The sequence below is a fragment of the Syngnathus scovelli genome, chromosome 6, assembly GCF_024217435.2.
Source record: "Syngnathus scovelli strain Florida chromosome 6, RoL_Ssco_1.2, whole genome shotgun sequence".
In the NCBI taxonomy this organism is placed as follows: domain Eukaryota; kingdom Metazoa; phylum Chordata; class Actinopteri; order Syngnathiformes; family Syngnathidae; genus Syngnathus; species Syngnathus scovelli.
This window is the reverse complement of record NC_090852.1, coordinates 1179417-1196565: the sequence shown is the minus strand read 5'-3', so window position 1 is coordinate 1196565 and position 17149 is coordinate 1179417. Positions and strand designations below refer to the sequence as shown.

At 43.9% G+C, this 17149-nt stretch overlaps 1 protein-coding gene across 3 annotated transcripts in view; it reads left to right on the top strand.

Annotated features, from left to right (window-relative positions):
• The window catches only part of LOC137840388 (kelch-like protein 25), a 197326-nt gene that overhangs the window by 69733 nt on the left and 110444 nt on the right, over positions 1-17149 (top strand). The window contains exon 7 of one of the 3 annotated variants that reach the window (XR_011087008.1): positions 9420-9990. The exons of 1 other annotated variant lie outside the window; for it this stretch is intronic. Coding sequence is in view for 1 of the 2 variants with exons in the window: in XM_068651172.1 (XP_068507273.1) it covers positions 9420-9491 (72 nt within the window). In the remaining variant the exon portion in view is untranslated. Of the gene's footprint in view, positions 1-9419; positions 9991-17149 lie in introns of those variants that run through there. One more of the 3 variants, XM_068651172.1, reaches the window with a different exon arrangement.

Here is a 17149-nt window from a genome sequence, read left to right as displayed (position 1 = left end):
TTTGTCCGTTGGGGCACCGCTGAGGATTTGACAGTCAGTTTTCTCCATTCCTCTCTGTTCTCCGCTGTTCTCAATAACTCGTATGTTTTTAGGCCTGTCCAATCCTTTATGTTGTCCTCCCATCTCTTTTTCTGTCTCCCTCTCTTTCTGCCTCCGTTCACTGTGCCTTGCAGGATCTCCTTGGCAAGTCCTGTTGATCTTGTGACATGGCCGTACCATTCCAGTTTCCGCCTTTTGACTGTTGTTAGTAGGTCGACGTATGGTCCGATTGCACTCTTTACACGTGATTTTACCTCTTCGTTTGTGATGTGGTCTTTGTGAGATATTCCAAAGAGTCTTCTGTAGCATCGCATTTCCAGTGCCTTGATTCGCTTTTCAGTGTCTACTGTTAGGGTCCAGGATTCACAAGCATATAGAAAGATTGAGATTACTAGGGAGCGCATTAGTCTGATCTTCGAGCTGGTAGAGATATTTTTGTTGTTCCAGATGGTCTTCAGCTTGGTCATTGCATTTGTAGTTTGGGCAATCCTGGCAAGTATTTCGGGTTTAGATCCTTCATCTGAGACCACAGCACCTAGGTATTTAAAGTTGTTGACTACCTCTAGGGTCTGGTTGTTAATCTTGATGTCTCCGGTGAATCCGTTGGGGTTGTTGGTCATTAGTTTTGTTTTTTCTGCACTTATCTCCATGCCATAGTCTGTGGCTGTCTCTTCTAATCGGTGGATCAGGTCGACTAGTTCTTGTTCGTCGCCGGCAAGACCATCAATATCATCCGCAAAGCGGAGATTGGTGATCTTTCTGCCTCCGATGCTTACTGAGCCTTCATGTTGTTCAAGGGCCTCTGACATTATTCTTTCAAGGAAGATGTTGAAGAGCATGGGGGATAGCAAGCAACCTTGACGCACTCCTATTGTTGTCCTAAACCACTCTCCTATGTTGTTTTGTAGGTATACCGCACTTGTGGCTGTCTTGTATAAGTTCTCAATGACTGCAATTATATTCTCATTGATGTTATAGAGTTTCATGGTTGCCCAAAGCGCTTCATGCCACACGCGGTCGAATGCCTTCTTAAAGTCGATGAATACGTGGTAGAGATCCTGTTGGTGTTGCTGGTACTTTTCACACAGTATCCGAAGATTGAATATTTGTTCTGTGGTGCTGCGACCTGGTCTGAATCCAGCCTGTTCTTCTGCTATTATCTTTTCGGCTTGGGGCATTAGTCTTCTTAATGTAACTTTTAGCATTACCTTACTGGGATGGCTGATGAGGCTGATAGTGCGGTAGTTTTGGCAGAGCTGGACGTTGCCTTTTTTGAGAAGGGTGATAATAAGTGATTGTGTCCATGATGTTGGCCACTCGCCTGTTGTCCAGATTTTGTTGCAGATAAGTAAAAGTGCATCTATGATCGGGTCACCCCCCGCCTTGATCAGTTCCGCTGTGATGTTATCCACGCCTGGTGATTTTCCTGGTTTTAGTGACTGTACTGCTGAAACTATTTCTTCTCGCAGTATAGGGTCCTTGTGATTGTTTGTTGCTGCAGGGGCAGTAAGGACTTTTGGGTTGCCTTTTATTTTATGTGTGTATAGTTCGGAGCAGTATTCTGTCCATCTCTTTCTCACTTGTGCTTCTTCGGTTAAGCAATTCCCTTTGGAGTCTTGTATTATTGTGGTCCTTGATTGCTTTGTGGTGGTGAGGTCTTTGATTGTCTGGAAGGCCTTTTTACTGTTGTTTTTGAGTAGGCTGTCTTCAATATCTTTGCACTGATCTCCAATCCACGCTTCTCTCGCTTGGTTTATTTCTTTTTTAACTCGTAGGTTGGTCTTTCTGTATTGTGTCAGGCCCTCTGTTGTGTTCTTTTTCCATCTCAGCTCTCTGCGTTTATCACATAGCTCCAATATTTCGTCAGTTATCCATGGTTTCTTCTTCGGGCGGTGTTTTCCGATAATGTCACTAGCTGTTTCAGTGATGGCTGAGGTAAAGGAGTGTGTTAAAGATTCTACATCTACATCTTCATTCAATGCGAGTAGTGGTGCAAATTTTCCTCCGATGTTGGCCTTGAAGGATTCCAAAATGGTAGGATCTTTCAGTTTTTCTAGGTTGAATTTTAGTCTGGTGCCCCCAGCTTTCTGGATCTTTTTCAGACGTAGGGAAAAGGTCATCATTACGAGGCTGTGGTCACTTCCAATATCTGCTCCTGGGAATGTTCTTGTCCTTGCGATGTTTACACTAGATTTGAAGCGTTGTTGGATCATGATATAGTCAATTTGGCTTTGGTAAAGTCCTCCTGGGCTGAGCCAGGTCATTCTTCTTGATTTCTTGTGTGGCCCCAGAGTGTTCATGATTTTAAGTTCATTCAAGCTGGCAAATTCAAGAAGCCGCAGCCCTCTGTCATTTGAGATGTCATTACAGTAGGGTCCACATGTACTTTTCCAGTCGTTGAAGGCATCCTTTCCTATCTTTCCATTCCAGTCACCCTGCACGACTAATATGTCTTTTTTTGGTGTTTCGTCAATTACGTTTTGTAGTTGATGGTAAAAGTCTTCGACTTCTTCATCTGGGTGGTCTGTTGTTGGTGCATACGCTTGTATTATGGTGAGGTTGAAAGGCAGTGATTTCAATCGTATGGTTATGATCCGGCTGTTGATGGGTTGGCATGCAATTACTGCCCCTGTGACCTCTTTGTTAACGAGGAACCCTACTCCATGTTCATGGCGGTCTTCTCTGCCACTAAAATAGAGTTTATGATTCTCTGGTGTGGTTCTTTCTCCAAAATTCTTGTAGCGCACTTCGCATAGACCTAAGATGTTCCATCTGTATCGTTTCATTTCATGGTCCAGTTGTTCCAACTTCCCAATACCCCTGAGGGTCCGCACATTCCATGTGCCAATGACGATGTTGGTCCTGGCACGGATGATCTTATTTGATCCATCAGTAGCATATTTTCCACTCCCGCCCTGACAGCCCTCGACGGAAGAGGCGGTCCTTTTTAACCCGGGCGACGACCGAGCCGGTATGGAATTTTTTGTAACTGTCGTTCTCTCTTGCGGTGTGTCTTGGGCATTGTCGCGTGGCGGAGCCCATCCCTCTCCACGCCAGACCACAGCCGATGTCCTCCCACTCGGTGGCTCGCCCTGGTCCCGAACACATAGCCGTTGGATTCCTCCTGGATCCTCTTCCGCCTTGGCCGTTCGCCCCCGCTAGGGGGATTCGCCCAGTGATGTTGTGTTAACATCACCCCCTCACACGGTTTGGCACGCTTGCTGAAGCGAGTGACCGGGGTATGGCGCTTGGAGCCACGTGTGAGAGATTAGGAGATGGAGGAGAACCGGTGAGCCTGACAATCCCAAGGGAATCAGCAGTCAGCCATCAAAGGTACTATCTCTCTCCAGAGCCCCCTATACCCTTGCGTCTACATCCGAGAGGAATGGTGCCGGGACTCTGTGGTGGTATGTAAGCACTGCTCGCCACTTGCGGAGTTTGTGATCATCAAGTGCCGTCCTTTTTACCTGCCGAGGGAATTCACCGCGATTCTGCTAGTCGCGGTATACATCCCGCCTACCAACATCGAAGGCGACAGGATCGCGGCGCTTGGTGAACTGTACCAGGCTGTCAGTGAACAGCAGACAGCGCACCCTGACGGTTTCACCATCTTCGCTGGAAACTTCAATCATGCCAACCTGAAGTCTGTTTTCCCGAGGCTTCACCAGCATGTTACTTTTCCGACACGTGGAGACAGCTTCCTGGACCTGGTCTACTCTGCGCAAAAGGGAGCTTTCAAAGCCACCCCCCTCCCCCATCTTGGGCTTTCTGACCATCTCACCGTTTTGCTTTTGCCCGCATACAGACAATTGATGAAGGCATCCAGGCCGGTTCGGAGGCGGGTTCGGGTGTGGCCTGAGGGTGCCTCCAATGCACTTCGTGACTGCTTTGACACCACTGACTGGGACTTGTTTAAGCAGGCCGCCACCTACAACGATCGGACGGACATAGAGGAGTATACTGACTCTGTTACCTCTTACATCACGAAGTGCATCGATGATGTGACTTGCTCAAAATCCGTCGTCACTCGCGCGAACTGGAAGCCGTGGCTGACGGAGGCTGTCCTCAGACTGTTGAGGGCCAGGGACAAGGCTTTCAGAGCGGGGGATGAGGCTGGCTTGAGGACAGCGAGGGCCGACCTGTCCCGATGCATCAAAGAAGCGAAGAAGGCGTTCTCGTGCAAGGTCTCCACCCACTTCAAGGACAGCAAGGACGCACGTAGCCTTTGGCGGGGCATTCAGACCATCACGGACTACAACCCCGCGCCGAGGAGCTGTGAGGGCGACGTCCGTCTGCTGAACGATCTGAACCGTTTCTTTGCTCACTTCGACGCCCAGAACAGCACTTGCCCACTGAAGAACACTCCCCCCCACACACAAGCAGCCCCTGCGCCTCTCTGCCGACGGTGTGAGGAGGGCGCTTGCCGCTATTGACACCCGTAAGGCGGCGGGCCCTGACAACATCCCGGGTCGAGCGCTGAAGGACTGCGCTGGGGAGCTGTCGGGTGTCTTCACGGACATCTTTAACGTTTCCCTGCAGCAGGCCATCGTCCCCTCGTGTTTCAAGGCTGCCACCATCGTTCCTGTGCCGAAGAAACCTGCACCGTCCTGCTTCAATGACTACCGCCCCGTGGCGCTGACGCCCATCATCATGAAGTGCTTTGAGCGGCTTGTCATGGAGCACATCAAATCCGTTCTCCCCCCCACCATTGACCCTTTCCAGTTCGCGTACCGTGCCAAGCGGTACTCTGAGGATGCCATCTGCTCTGCCCTCCACTCGGCCCTCACCCACCTGGAGAGAAAGGACTCTTATGTGAGGTTGCTGTTTGTGGACCAGCTCTGCCTTCAACACCATTGTGCCGCAGCAACTCATCTGCAAACTCGACGAGCTGGGCCTCAGTACCTCCCTCTGCAACTGGCTACTGGACTTCCAGAGGCCTCAGGTGGTGCGTGTTGGCGACAAACTCTCCGCCAGCATCACGCTGAGCACGGGGGCCCCCCAGGGCTGCGTGCTCAGTCCATTGCTCTTCACCCTGCTGACGCATGATTGCACTGCGACCTACAGCGACAACCGCATAGTGAAGTTTGCTGACGACACGACTCTGGTGGGTCTCATCACGAAGGGCGACGAGACTCGGTACAGGTCGGAAGTTGACCATCTGACCACGTGGTGCAGGGACAACAACCTCCTGCTGAACGTCAAAAAGACCAAGGAAATCGTTGTTGACTTCCGGAAGGGTCACACAAAACACCTGCCGCTGATCATCGATGGTGCTGTGGTGGAGAGGGTGAGCTGCACCAAGTTCCTGGGGGTGCACATCAGTGAGGACCTCTCCTGGTCCGCAAACACCTCGTCACTGGCAAAGAAAGCTCAGCGCCGCCTGTACTTCCTGCGGAAGCTCAGGCGTGCATGTGCTCCTCAGGCAGTCCTGTCTACGTTCTACACCGTTGAGAGCGTCCTCACCAGTTGCATCGCTGTCTGGGGTGGTAACTGCATTGAACAGAACTTGAAGGCCCTGCAGCACATAGTGAATACGGCTGGTAAGATTATTGGTGCTTCGCTCCCCTCCCTGAAGGACATTTACACTTCCCATCTCGCCCGCAAGGCAACCTCGATTGCGAGAGATGTGAGTCACCCGGCTCACTCTTTGTTTGACCTTCTGCCCTCTGGGAAGAGGTACAGGAGCCTGCGCTCCCGCACCACCAGACTCGCCAACAGCTTCTTTCTCCAGGCTGTTAGGACCCTGAACTCGCTACCCCCTTCTGCGTAGCGTGCGGCATTGTTGCGCTATTTTCTGGAATGTCTGCTGTACGCGCACTTGATCCTTTTTTGCTCCTCTTATTTATTTATTTATTGTGTTATTTATTCATTATTTATTCAGCACGCTGTTGTTATACTTGTTTACTTGTTTGTCTGTTGTGGGCCATGTCTTGTCACCGTGGGATAGGGGGGAACGAAATTTCGGTTTCTTTGTGTGTCTTTGGCATGTGGAGAAATTGACAATAAAGCTGACTTCGACTTTGACTTTGGAGGGCAGCGGTGCAAGACGGTGCAGCACATCACGAAAAGGACTCCGCCGTGTCGCAGAAACCAAACGACAACTCCGTAAGGAAAGACAAAAACAGGCTCCAGCACGACCACAACCCACCACCACTTTCCCCTGCCCACACTGCACAAAAATATGTGGATCCTGGATCGGCCTCTACGCCCACCTGTGGACCCACAAGTAGACGATCATACTCGTCCCGAGTGACCGCCGATGATGATATATATATATATATATATATATATATATATATATATATATATATATATATATATATATATATATATATATATTATATGTATATTATATATATATATATATAATATACATATGTACACACACACACACACACACATATATATATATATATATATATATATATATATATATATATAATATACATATGCACACACATATATATATTATATATATATATATATATACATATGTACACATACATATGTACACATATGTACACATACATATGTACACATATATATATATATATATATATATATATATATATATATATATATATATATATATATATATATATATATATATATGTATATATATATATATATATAAGCCGCAGGTGTTTTAATGTTTAATTACCATTTGTAAGAGAATGTACACAAAGAGGATTGTCAGGAAAGAGATTGTTCTTTGGGGACACATACTTTTTATTAACATAACTGTTAGGTTCAAAATCAGCAAAAGGATCAGCAGACAAAACCAGTGAGGCAGAATATTGAGTCTTTTCTCGCGAGGAGTGCATCCAGACTTACAGCAATCCGAATACACTAAAGGTCTGTTTACATTCCTCTCTTTTTATTTAGGAATGCCCTACCTACAATGTGAGACTAGCCCCTGATAGGTGGGGGGAAGCGTGGGCTTTGTCTCATGAGAGAAGAAACGAGATTCTATGTGAAAAAAGAAGTTACAGACAAGATGTCATGAGAAACGAAAAGAGTGCAAGGACAAAATGCTATGTGAAGACATCAACAAAATAGTTTGAGCTATCAACAGCTTTCTTGGATTCCCAGAGATGTAGAAGGTCAGGAAGCTCCAGACAGCATCGTATGACTTGTTGTGGACTGGTGGACGTCTGCAAGGCGAAACAGCAAGCATTCTGTGCAATAACTTTATTAATAAGTACTCATTAGGGAACGCATGAAAACATATATATACAATTTATCTAACAATTTATTGACAGAGATGAAGAAGCGCTGCAAACAAACAAACATGCATACACCTCAGTGACGACCATAATAAACTTAATGTGCAGGGAACACTAGTAACACACTATTTATTATAAATAAAATGGGACCACTTACAGGGGAAATGTGATACGAGCTACACGTAAAGCTCCGGAGAAGACATGACCTGGAAAAAATACTGACAAGGGTGACGCAACAAGATGTCACCAACAATAGCCCCGTGCCCTCTAGTGTCTGGAGGAAACCTCTAGAAAACATGCAGCAGCTCCATTTTCTTCGTTAAGAAAAAAAGAGCCAGTAAAAGAGATGTCTTCATCTTCCTCCTGTGCACTGAAACCATCGAAGTCTTCGAAACTAGCGAGCAACACGTATAACTCCAGAGTAGACGTGACCGGGAAAGAAAGAAAAGGATGACGCAACAAGACTCTAGTTCAGGGGTGGGCAAACTTTTTGACATGCAGGCCCAACTGGGTTCTAAATTTGGACCGGGAGGCCGAACCAGGAACAGATGGATGTAGTGTTTGTGTGAAGTAATATAAACGACATGTAAAGGTCATTGCATAAAAGGTTTTGGCCTTTAGTAGGTAGTAAAGCATGGATATTCAAAAAAAGATTTTTGAAAACAAATGCATTTATTAACAGCATTAAAGAAAATTTCAGCAAAAAACTGCTATCAGTGATTTTCATAAAATACGACACTGTTTTAATGAATAACAGTCTCCATCACTTCAGCGCCTGCAGGTGAGATTAATGAAATATGTTTATCTTATGAGGCGAAATCACATCAAACAGCAAACATTCCGACCAAATATATCATCTTGAAGAATCGGTGAAAGAATACATCCAAATAAAGTAATCAAAACGGCAACACGGTGAGGGGTATCTGAAAATCAGAGCAGAGTTTTAACTCACAAACACTTGGTGACAGAGGTGAGGAAACACTTCCTTAAAGTAAGCCTTAAAAACTTTACAGGTTAAGATTAGTCGCAAACAAGTGGTGCATCAATGTGCTTGAGCACCCTGCATTGTTTGAAGATGAAAATGGTTGCTAATTTTAATCCCTGCTATTTGTACAAATCATATTCAAAATGCATTTTTTTACAACAAACTTGAGAGCCTCCCCTTCATTTTTAGTGGGGACAGTGTTGTTGGTCTCCCTTTTTTTTGCTAGTGCGTCATAGTCTGGAGTAAAATTTGTTGTGGCAATTCTTAGGAGAGATCCGAGGTGTTGGTCCATTTACCTAGATCTGTGACGGGTTGATGTTGATGTTAATGTTTCTGAACGTCACGTCGCGTAGGTCGAACCAAATTGTCCACTCTTTTTTATACACTCGGCACTCAGTGTCCACCTTGCTTTTCATTGGGCCACTCATTTTAATGGAAGGATTCCAGGGGAAGGGTTAAAGTTAAAGTCCCAATGATCGTCACACACACACATCTGGGTGTGGTGAAATTTGTCCTCTGCATTTAACCCATCCCCGTGTGATTTTGATCCATCCCCTGGGGGAGAGGGGAGCAGTGAGCAGTAGCGGTGCCGCGCCCGGGAATCATTTGGCGATCTAACCTCCAATTCCAACCCTTAATGCTGATTGCCAAGCGCCAAGCAGGGAGGCAATGGGTCCCATTTTTATATTCTTTGGTATGACCCGGCCGGGATTTGAACCCACAACCTTCCAGTCTCAGGGCGGACACTCTACCACTAGGCCACTGAGCTGCCTACAGGGACAAATGCAAAAACAAGTTGCCCAGCGCGCGAACAAGTGCGAGAAAGAGGGACAAAGAGATGAGATGTGCATATGGAATGGCGCTGCTCAGTGAAGTCGTAGCAGAAAGGGGAACTACATTATTTGCAATATGTTTTCATATCTGGTGTTTTGGGCAATGTATGGTGGATATATAGTTACTACTATTTAGGGCAAATACTATTTATTTCTCTGGAAATACCAAAGAAATAAACTAAAATAATCAATGAAAAACCCACAAAAGATAACATTTGTTTTGGAATGACAGCTCCTTTTGTCATTGCTTTTTTCAGTAACTGTGTCTGTCTGTAGCCTTCCCTCTAAACGGAGAAAGCAACCATTTTCATTTTCTTTGTATTTTCTGTGTTGTAGGACTATTATGAGGAGCAGTCTGCGTACAATCCAGCCACATGTTTTCTCCCAAAATCCGGAGCTAAGCTATATGTGAGTGTTCACAATTATTGTCACGTTCTCAGATGTTACATGTTGTTTCCAAGGACAAGTGCTTTCAGTACGCCAATTGAAAATATTAGAATTATGCTGCTGCGCTTGAGCTTAGGGACATATTTAATAACAATGCATGCACACCAGGGCTGTGGACTCGGACTCGGGGACTCGGACTCGGTCATTTTTGCCGGACTCGGACTCGGTGCTGATTTTGACCGAGTCCGACAATAAAAAAAATACGTTCAATTTTATTTTCATCATGCTGCTGAGAATGCGCGTAGGAATACTGTCCACAGCCCTGCTTACGATCAATGCGGCCACGTTGAGTTGCACTTAGGCTAATGTTTACATTATCTACCAATGTCAAGGACGATTATGTCACCCAGCTTATATCATTGATGTGTTTCGATAGTTGTGGGGTCGTCACTAATTATTTGTGTTTGGATAAATGTCTGAGCTATAATGGTGTAATTAATGATTAAAAAATATTATCTTACATGTCCTGTGTTTCAGAATGGTTATTTAATTGGGCGAGAGTGTGTGTTTTCAAGCGTTTTGCCTCATGCCAATGGCACTCAGGGCTAAGGGTGGGCTTCAATGACTATTTTTGTAAAGCCACGCATTTAATACCATGTCAAATAATATATTAGAGTGTAGGTTATGTTCCAATGTATCCACTTCTATCGGTTAAATTGTCAACCGTACATTTATGACTACGCCATGAGTGATCTACGTTATGAACTAGCACAACTCCAGTAGGGCAGGGAAAATGTTATCGATCCGACGTCCAATTGGAACGTCGCCTCACTTTTACGTCCGTGCTCTCAGCAAGGGATCATATATAAGCCGAACCAGCCGGTGTGAAAGCAGTTGCGTTCGTTCTGGTAGATTTTGATCTAAATTAGCCTTGAATAAAGACTAAGCAGTCACATGAATTAACAGAAAAAATGGACAGCCGGACTCGGACTCGGTGGTCAAGAGGCCGGACTCGGTGCAAAAATCCGACCGAGTCCACAGCCCTGATGCACACTAATTTTCTTTTGTTTGTTTATTTGAGCAGTAAGTCTGCTCAAAAGGAGTGGGCCGAAGCAATGGAAACTAAGCGCCCAACCCCGAATAAAAACATGGATGGATATGTTTAATATGTATTTTAATATTAGTATTAAAAATAATATCCTCAAATTGTTACCGATGCCAAACATTAGCAAAGACTCACGAGTTGTAAGTTAGAAGAGTACAGTAATACAGTATTATACTAAATGATCTTGCTACTTCCCAGTTGCCATTAGCATTCTCAGTTTTATCTTAATTTAGTGTGTACCGAACAAAGGATTTTACAAAAAACACTTTACTTGGGTCTCTTCTGCCACCTCATGAAGGAAGAAACAGCCTTTTGTTTCTTATTAACATTCACATTCATTCTGAACACGCCAGGCAAAGCCAGGAAATCCCTATTCTCCGCAGACCACAGCTCTCTATAGAAAAGGCTAGATAACAGCATTGCCACTGGTGTTGTGCTGACATTGGCGTCTAGTCTTTAAAGACCGACCGACCTACCTACATAATTAATGAACTACAGTGGAGCCTCGGTTTTCGACCACAATCCGTTCCAGAAGGCTGTTCGAGAAATGGATCGTTCAAATTCCGAATCATGTTTTCCCATTACAAATAATGGAATTAAAATAATCCGTTCCAAACAAAACAAAAAAAAACGCTTTTTTTTAAGCATTTTTTCATTCGTGCAATTTTGTCCGATCGCGCAACTGCAGCGCACCACCGAACGTCCAACCGTAGCACGTCGCCGACTGCGCAACTGCACCGCGCTCATCGCATTATTGTGACAGAGCCGTCGCTGAAATTTAGGAAATATTTTTAAAGTCCTGATGTACTTTCCAAAATTTAAGTGGACATCAGTGCGCAGGGAGCTTAATTTTCTCCGATCGCGCAACTGCAGCGCACCGCCGAACGCGCAACCGTAGCACACCGCGAACCGTGCAACTGCAGCACGCCGCGAACCATGCAACTGCACTGCGCTGGTCGCATTATTGTGACAGAGCGGTCGCTAAAATTTAGAAAATATTTTTAAAGTCCTAATGGACTTTCCAAAATTTAAGTGGACCTCAGTGCGCAGGGAGCTTAATTTGGTCCGATCGCGCAACCGCAGCGCGCCGGGCGCTCACTGTTGCATTGCTTTAGGAGCGTTTTTGTGTTTTAGGATAGCTTTACTGCTCCCACTTGCTTCCTTTGGAGGCATGATTAGAATTGATGCAATCCTCAGCGTAACGAGAACGTAATAACGAACGGAGTCAGTTGGCACGCGGGTCCTCTCGTCTCATCTCGTGAGGTTCGACAACCGAATTTCGTCCGACATCCGAAGCTAAAAAAATCTCGAATTTTTTGTTGGAATACCGATTTGTTTGAGAACGTTTGAAAACCGAGGCTCCACTGTATTTGCTTATTTCAATTTCATTCATTCATCCATCCGTCCGTCCGTCCATCCGTTCGTTCGCTTATATTAATATTATGATTATAATTACAGTGCATAATGTAAGCCATAGTGCGTGTGTTAAAAAGCCAGAGTGTAGAGTGGACTCGTTGAAGAAGGAAGTAGCTCCCCATAACAAACCACCACCCAGCTGCCTTAGCTGCCTTGATCTGTAGATGATGCTCCTAGCTGTGTGGTGCATTAAAAGATTATGTTTATTAGCCTGCCGAGAGATGGTCCTCTGCAGATTGGCAACTCACTAACCCTCATTCTCAATTTGTAATTCCTGTCAACTGTTCAGAACAATTTCCTGTTTTAACAGGAGGTGTTGCTAAATGAAATTTCGTCGTATATCTTTTGATGTACGATGACAAAGGCTCTATTTTTTTCAAGTTGATCCTACTGCTCCCCATAGTGCAGGGGTGTCAAACTTATTTTTGTCACGGGCCGCATCATAGTCATAATTTGCTTCAAAGGGCCATTAAAATTGTCAACCCAAATAAATTGTCACGGATCGGATGGAGCAGGGCGACCAAATGCAGCTAGGACCAGGGTTTATTGGAGAAAACAAACTAACAGACTCGGCAAACTGACATGACTTAACAAAACAATAACTTGACTGACTGACCGGGACGTGAGACAAGAAGACAGCAGGACATGACGACAACAAGACACTACAACAACAACGATCCGACGGGGAGTGAGGTGCAGACAGGAGTTAAATACACGACAGGTAACAAGAGGCAGGTGAGAATGATCACACGAATCATGGGCACACAGGAGGGGAGGGGCGAGCACACAGACAGAAACCATGACAACAGACACATAGTAAAACGGCTGGGGACGAGACGTGACATAAATGTATGAATGTCTCATATTGTATCTATAGTAAAGGCTACACAACAAACTGATAACTAGTTTTCAAAACAAAGACTAATAAAAACGGTTGAAATATTTCGAAATGAAAAATTGAAATCAAATCAAATATTTAAAAATCAAAATTATTTAAAATAATTAATGTAATAAAAAATTGCTTACAATATCTCTATTTTTTAAAAGTGAAAACAATTTGAAATTTTGGAATTGACATGAATTTCATGCACAATTTGTCTTCGCGGGCCACCTAAGATGACATGGTGGGCCGTATCTGGCCCCCCGGGCCTTGACTTTGACACCTGTGTCCTAGTGGGTACTCATCTCTTCTTCATGTGATTCGAAAATATTCTGTTTACATTGTCCATCCATTTTCTATACCGCTTGTCCCCACGGGGGTTGCGGGTGTGCTGGAGCCTATCCCAGCAGTCATCAGGCAGTAGGTGGGGGACACCCTGAACTGGTTGCAGACAGAGACAAAGAATATTTGCTATTTGGGTCACTTCCGGTTTGATTAGAGGCACTTTCGGTCTAGCTGAGGTCACTTCCGGTTTATTTGGGGTCACTTCCGGTTTAAAAAGGTCACTTCCGGTTTAAAAAGGTCACTTCTGGTTTATTTGGGGTCACTTCCGGTTTGATTTGGGGTCACTTCCGGTTTACCTGAGGTCACTTCCGGTTCATTTGGGGTCACTTCCGGTTTGATTTGGGGCACTTCCGGTTCATTCTGGGTTCATTGGGGCACTTCAGGGTCAATCCAAGATGGCCACCACTCTGGAACTGGGGGTCAAGGGTTGAATTGTGAAAGCATAGTGGAAGTGGGGGTGAAGGGGGTGAATATGGTAAGCATAAGGTGAACAAAGTGAATAAAGTTGGAATGGGTTGAATCGGTTGAAAAATGTAGAAATTAGAAGGGCAAAACTAAATTTTTGTAAAATTTGGTGTTAATTTCAAAATTGAAAATTTGGAATTTTTGGTAAGTGGGAAGGTGTGGAATAGGTAGGCAAAAGATGAAAGGTTGAAAGTTGTAACGAGTTGAATCGGTGGAAAAATGTAGAAATTAGAAGTGAAAAACTAAATTTTGTGAAATTTTGCAAAATTTTGTGCAAATTTTAAAAGTGAAAACGTGAAATTTTTGAATTTGACAAGTTTGGGAATGTCCCCAATGTGATTTGAATGTGTTGAATTAAGTGAATTTCAAACTGGAGCAACGTAAATGTGAAATGTTGAATCTGCCATTAAGAATGAATGGGGAAGAATTTGCCGGAATTTTTTGAATTTTGCGAAAACGGAAAATTTTTTGAACGAAAAAAATGTAAGCAGCCGTGTCATGAATATTTGGAATCAGTGAAAAGTGGAATGGAGTGAATCGGTTGAAGTATGTGGAAGTAGTTAAGCGTCAAAAAAGTGAGCGGAATAAGTAGAATAATAATAATAACTAGAATTTGCAATTCCTGAAGAAATTGCGTGTGAAGGTGAAGAGGTTGAATAAATACTTGGGGAATGTTGCAGAATGATGTTGAAAAGAGTTGAATCGGTTGAAAAATGTATAAATTACAAGGGAAAAAGGAAATTTGGGAAAATTGGGTGTGAATTTCAAAATTGAAAATTCGGAATTTTGGGTAAGTGGGAAGTTGTGGAATAGGTAGGAAAATGATGAACAGTTGAAAGGTGGAATGGGTTGAATAAGTTGAAAATGTAGACATTAGAATAGAAAAACAAAATTGTAGAGAATTTTTGGTAAGTGGGAAGTTGTGGAATAGGAAGGCAAAAGAGGAACAGTTGAAAGTTGGAACGAGTTGAATCGGTTAAAAAATGTAGAAGTTAGAGCAAATCTTGAATCCTAATAGAGAATGAATGGGAATTAAAAGAAAAAAAAATTGCACCAAAAGTTTCTGAAATTTGGAACAAAAGGAAAAAAACGGCTTCAGGAGGTTCACTTTTGGGGTTAAAATGTTGAAATGGGTTTAATCGGGCAAAATTTGCAAAAGTTAGCGCAAATGTAGGTATTTAGGGCACTTAATGTTGAAATATGGTCATTTCCGGTTTGATTTGGGTCACTTCCGGTTTGATTAGAGGCACTTCCGGTCTAGCTGAGGTCACTTCCGGTTTATTTGGGGTCACTTCCGGTTTAAAAAGGTCACTTCCGGTTGAAAAAGGTCACTTCCGGTTTGATTTGGGGTCACTTCCGGTTTAATTTGGGGTCACTTCTGGTTTACCTGAGGTCACTTCCGGTTCATTTGGGGTCAATCCCGGTTTGATTTGGGGCACTTCCAGTTCATTCCGCGTACATTGGGGCACTTCAGGGTCAATCCAAGATGGCCGCCACTCTGGAAGTGGGGGTCAAGGGTTGAATTGTGGAAGTGGGGGTGAAGGGGGTGAATATGGTAAGTATAAGGTGAACAAAGTGAATAAAGTTGGAATGGGTTGAATCGGTCGAAAAATATAGAAATTAGAAGGGAAAAACTAAATTTTTGGAAAATTTGGTGTGAATTTCAAATTTAAAGTTTGGAATTTGTGGTAAGTGGGAGGTTGTGGAATAAGTAGGCAAAAGATGAATAGTTGAATGTTGGAACGGGTTGAATCGGTTAAAAAATGTAGACGTGAGAGCAAATGTTGAATCTCCATAGAGAATGAATGGGAATTAAAAGAAAAAGCAATTGCGCCAAAATATTTTGAAATTTGGAACAAAACGAAAATAAATAGCTTCAGGAGGTTCACTTTTGGAGTTAAAATGTTGAAATGGGTTCAATCGGACAAAAAATGCAAAAGTTAGCGACTAATGTAGCTATTTAGGGCAGTTAATGTTGAAATAAGGTCACTTCCGGGGTGATTTGGGTCACTTCCGGTCTATTTGGGTCACTTCCGGTTTGAGTAGAGGCACTTCCGGTCTAGCCGAGGTCACTTCCGGTTTATTTGGGGTCACTTCCGGTTTAAAAAAGTCACTTCCGGTTTAAAAAGGTCACTTCCGGTTTGATTTGGGGTGACTTCCGGTTTACCTAAGGTCACTTCCTGTTTACCTAAGGTCACTTGCGGTTTGATATGGGGCACTTCCGGTACATTCTGGGTTCATTGGGGGCACTTCCGGGTCAATCCAAGATGGCCGCCACACTGGAAGTGTGGGTGAAGGAGGTGAATATGGTAAGCATAAGGTAAACAAAGTGAATAAAGTTGGAATGGGTTGAATCGGTTGAAAATGTGGAAAAAAGAGTAGAAAAACGAAATTGTAGAGAATTTTTGGTAAGTGGAAAGTTGTGGAATAGGCAGGCAAAGGATGAACAGTTGAATGTTGGAACGGGTTGAATCGGTTAAAAAATGTAGAAGTGAGAGCAAATGTTGAATCCCCATAGAGAATGAATGGGAATTAAAAGAAAAAGCAATTGCGGCAAAATATTTTGAAATTTGGAACAAAACGTAAAAAAACAGCTTCAGGAGGTTCACTTTTGGGGTTAAAATGTCGAAACGGCTTCAATCGGACAAAAAAAGCAAAAGTTAGCGCCTAATGTAGCTATTTAGGGCAGTTAATGTTGAAATAAGTTCACTTCCGGGTTGATTTGGGTCACTTCCGGTCTATTTGGGTCACTTCCGGTTTGAATAGAGGCACTTCCGGTCTAGCTGAGGTCACTTCCGGTTTATTTGGGGTCACTTCCGGTTTAAGAATGTCACTTCCGGTTTAAAAGGGTCACTTCCGGTTTGATTTGGGGTCACTTCCGGTTTACCTGAGGTCACTTCCTGTTTACCTAAGGTCACTTCCGGTTTGATTTGGGGCACTTCCGGTTCATTCTTGGTTCATTGGGAGCACTTCAGGGTCAATCCAAGATGGCCGCCACACTGGAAGTGGGGGTCAAGGGTTGAATTGTGAAAGCATAGTGGAAGTGGGGGTGAAGGGGTGAATATGGTAAGGATGAGGTGACCAAAGTGAATAGAGTTGGAATGGGTTGAATCGGTTGAAAAAGGCTATCGCCTTCACACAATAATATTATCAAACCATCTGTGTCACTCCAAATCATTAAATCCATCGATCGTCCTTTACGTCAACAATGCCGGCCAGGTAAACGCCGCTGACGGCGCTTGCACTTCAAAATATTACACAGGCCCATATAACGATATATAAATTATATATCAAATAACTATTATATAAGCAATAATATTATCAACCTATCTGTGTCACTCCAAATCATTAACTCCATCGATCAAATTCCTTGTCCTTTGTCAACAACGTTGCGCATGCGCCCTGACGTCAGCCTCGTCGTTATTCCACAGATCTAGTATATAACTACACCGCTCAAAAAAATTAAAG